The sequence below is a fragment of the Emiliania huxleyi genome (assembly GCF_000372725.1).
Source record: "Emiliania huxleyi CCMP1516 chromosome Unknown EMIHUscaffold_12, whole genome shotgun sequence".
In the NCBI taxonomy this organism is placed as follows: Eukaryota; Haptophyta; order Isochrysidales; family Noelaerhabdaceae; genus Emiliania; species Emiliania huxleyi.
In genome coordinates, this window is record NW_005201392.1 from 48,070 (window position 1) to 51,775 (window position 3,706).

Genomic DNA, 3,706 nt, shown 5'->3' on the forward strand with positions numbered 1-3,706 from the left:
ACACGGTGGCGGCCCCGCCGGCGGCGGGGGTGGAGGCGGTGGCAGGGGCGGCGGGTATAGTGGCGGCCCTTGCGGTCCAAACGCCTGGTGTGGAGCCGCTGGGGCGGCCCCACGACCCTGCAGCCGTCCCAGTGGTGGGGGCGGAAGTGGCTGTACGTTATCTTTCTTTTTTTTTCTGGGCACGGGACTGGGGGAAAGAATTCTGCCACGCGCCCCCCTGGGGAAAGAAGACAGGTCGGACAAAGCAGTACATACAGCTAGTTAGTTAGGAGCCGATTCACACGACAGACAAGGCGCAGACGACAAGAAAGAAGTTCGCACCGCTGGGTGCGCTTCTTAGCTCCCCGGGCCTGGATGTGAGGTTAATGACTGCACTCCAAGTGCTCCAAGTGCACTGGCGGGCCTCCTACGATAGGGTAGGCTAGTGACACCTGCCATGAGTGCACAGCGCAGGCATTGGGCACCTGACATATAATTTGTGTTCCTCGGGGTGGCTCATTCACGGAAAGGAGAGGGAAACTCGAGCGCCTGGATGCCCAACTACCGCTGGGTGCTGCTGGCATGACGTGTATATCTTCCCTCTCGTAGATAGACTATAACGTCACGGTCATCACCACCAACCAACAGTCCAACCAAGCACATGACCAGACCAGCCAGCGGGACGTTGTGCAGGTCTTCGTTCAGCGCTTTGCGGCAGACTTCGCGGCAGACTCCCTCCACAGCGATCCGAGATGTATGTGCATGTATTGTTAAATGGTACTAGTTGGGGCAGTGTGGTCGCAATGCAAAGAGTGGCCGGGGAAGCGTTTCCAAGTGTATCGGGAAAAAATTTTTACAAAAAAAGAAAAAGCCGCGCCACCTTGGTTGGCGCAGCTTGCAGTCGACAAGCTCGCCCACGCTCCGGCGATGGGTGGCCTGAAAGGCTCGACGCTTCTGCTCCCGCCGCCTCACCTCCCGGCACCTCACGGCGCTCCTCGTCCGCAGGCCAAGCCACCTTTGAGAGCTGGGTCAACTTCACGCCGACATGGGTGGCGCTCATGCATCGTTTCAGACACGTCGTCTTCACCTTCTGGGTGATGGTGAGCCTCCTCGGCGTCTATCACGCCGAGACGGTCGTCTCGTCCATCACCTCCGATCTCGCAACCATACCTGGTCGCTGGCAGCCAGCCTACATGTGCGCCGCTGCCGCTGAAGCCTCCCAGCCGCATCCTCCCGTCGCTCACACGCGTGGCTGTGCCGCCGCGGCCACGCTTCGGCCACAGGCGCGACTCGCTGCAGGCCGCGGACGCACTCAAGCACAAGTTCCCCTCCCTTGCCGGCGAGAAGGCGCAGAAGAGCCCACGCGCACGAGACGCCACCACCCACCAGCACCCTCCTGCCGCACCTTCCGCCGCATGCGCCTCTCACCCACGCGCAAGCAGCGGGGCGGCGGGGTGGCGTCCCGCCCTCGCCCCCCTCCCCGCGCCACCCCCGCCTCCCCCGCCGGCGCAGGCCATCATCCGCGTGCGGCGGGTTGATAATTCTTGAGCAAAGAGCTCAAAACGAACAGGCCAATTAACAACGAATAGGCCATCATCCGCGTGCGGCGGGTCGACGGCGAGTTTGTGCTCTCTGATAAGACGTCTGCCCGCTCCTCACTGCCCGCTGTCTCCTCTCTCTCTCTCTCTCTCTCTCTCTCTCTCTCTCTCTCTCTCTCTCTCTCTCTCTCTCTCTCTCTCTCTCTCTCTCTCTCTCTCTCTCTCTCTCTCTGCCAGTGTGTGTGTGTGTGTGTGTGTGTGTGTGTGTGTGTGTGTGGAGACGCCTGCCCGACCCTTCTCTCGCCCTGCCTCCCAAGGCACGCGTTTTGCAAGTCGCTCGACGCGTCGGTGGCATCCTTCCTGCCCGAGGGACTGCTGCTGGACATGTCCACGACACTTCCCTGACATGTCCCGTAGGTGGCATCCTTCCTGCCCGAGGGGCTGCTGCTTGGTGTCGACTCGATCTACAACTACTGGAAGCCCACTTGGGTGAGGGATGGGGGAGATACGGGGGAGATATGGGGGAGATACGGAGAGGTGTGGGGGAGATCTACAAGTGCTGGAGAAGCCCACCTATGTAGCAGTCCACGACGCGCACGAACGCGAACACGCACACGCACACGCACACGCACACGCACAGACGCACACACACACACACACACACACACACACACACACACACACACACACACACACACACACATACACACACACCGTTGCGCACAGGTGAGCAACAAGCCGCCGCAGTTTGTCAAGGAGCTCTTCCTGACCGAGGGCGACTCGGCCATGCTCGTCGTCATCTACCTAAACTACTCCTACCCGGAGCACCTCGACCATGTCGTCACCGGAGGGGTGTTTTTTCCCCCCCACTTTTTCCCCCAACTTTTCCCCCCCACTTTTTTCCCCCACTTTTCCTTTCCACTTTTCTTTTCCACCCCACTTTTCCCCCCACTTTTCCCCCCACTTTTATTCCACTTTTCTTCCCCCCCACTTTTCCCCAATCCTTCCTCCACTTTTCCCCCATCCCTCCTGCCATAGCGCACATCACCAGGCACTGCCACCCTCCGGTGCCTAGACCCCCCCCCCCCCCCCACCCCCCCCCCCCACCGCTCTGTGCGCCGCGTCCGCAGGGGGACATGGTGACCAACGCGCAGCTCGAGCTGGCGGGCCGGCCGCGCGCGTTTCTTTTCTGCGGCGTGCCTGTCTCTGGAGGCGGGCCTTTCTGTCCTTCTAGGCCGGATGCGACGCACCCGTGTCGCGCGCGTCTGCTGTGAGAGAGAGGTGAGGCCGCCCGATTTCTTTTCTAGGCCGGCCCCGTGGCCTACTCGGTCTTCTTGGGGGGCGACCTCACGATGCGCCAAGACATGCTCATCGCCGTGCAGAGCGACGCCGCGTTTGTCCACACACTGACGCTGCCGATCGCGACGGCGCCGCCCGCGCGCACTCCACGACTCCGAGAAAAAGAAATCATGCGCGGCCCAGCGGCGAGAGTGTCTTCTTCTTAGGCGCTGCTTGCGCTCTACTTCCGCTCGCTGCGCATCATGCTCATCCCCCTCCTCACCATCACCCTCTCCCTCTCGGCAAGCCTGCAAAAGACGCATCAACCACGAATCAACCACTCATTAGCACTCCTCATTACGAGCTGGGCGAGCCCGCTCCTCACGCACGGCGCCTCATCAACCACTAATCAACACGCTGGTTAGCCCTCTTCGTTGCTAGGCGAGCCTCCTCATCACGTACGGCGCGTCGCGCCTGCTGCCGCTCCACTATTTGGTGCCCGTCCTCCTACTCTGCGTCACGCTCGCCACGTCGGTCGACTATTGCCTCTTCTTCCTCGCGCGACTCAAGGACGAGATGCAGAAGCCGGACCCTCTGTTACCCTACCCCCACCGTACCCGAACCCAGTACCCTACCCCCACAGGACGAGATGCAGAAGCCGGACGGGCCTGACAAGCCGACCTACCACCAGGACCACACCTCCCCCTTACCTGCCCCGCCCCTCCCCCACACCTCCTCCGAGACTTCCCCCATACCTGCCCCGCCCCTCCCCGAACCCTCCCCCGCCTCTTTCCCCTCCTCCCCCCCCAAGATCTCCCCCTTACTCCCCACCTTTTCCCCAATCTATCCCCCCACTTCATCCCCCTTTTTCCCACAACATTTCTCCAAATCTCCTTCACCACTTCCCCCCT

The 3,706-nt window shown here is 61.6% G+C and overlaps 1 protein-coding gene across 1 annotated transcript in view; it reads left to right on the top strand.

Moving 5' to 3' along the window:
• Positions 1-873: 873 nt before the first annotated feature.
• The window catches only part of EMIHUDRAFT_433506 (hypothetical protein), a gene marked incomplete at its 3' end in the record, with an annotated part of 5,296 nt that continues 2,463 nt past the window's right edge, over positions 874-3,706 (top strand). The window contains exons 1-12 of the mRNA XM_005790358.1: positions 874-922; positions 985-1,174; positions 1,263-1,326; positions 1,569-1,621; positions 1,835-1,865; positions 1,935-2,006; positions 2,244-2,369; positions 2,648-2,680; positions 2,825-2,944; positions 3,023-3,097; positions 3,237-3,365; positions 3,439-3,487. Coding sequence (XP_005790415.1) covers positions 907-922; positions 985-1,174; positions 1,263-1,326; positions 1,569-1,621; positions 1,835-1,865; positions 1,935-2,006; positions 2,244-2,369; positions 2,648-2,680; positions 2,825-2,944; positions 3,023-3,097; positions 3,237-3,365; positions 3,439-3,487 — 958 coding nt within the window. The remainder of the gene's footprint in view (positions 923-984; positions 1,175-1,262; positions 1,327-1,568; positions 1,622-1,834; positions 1,866-1,934; positions 2,007-2,243; positions 2,370-2,647; positions 2,681-2,824; positions 2,945-3,022; positions 3,098-3,236; positions 3,366-3,438; positions 3,488-3,706) is intronic.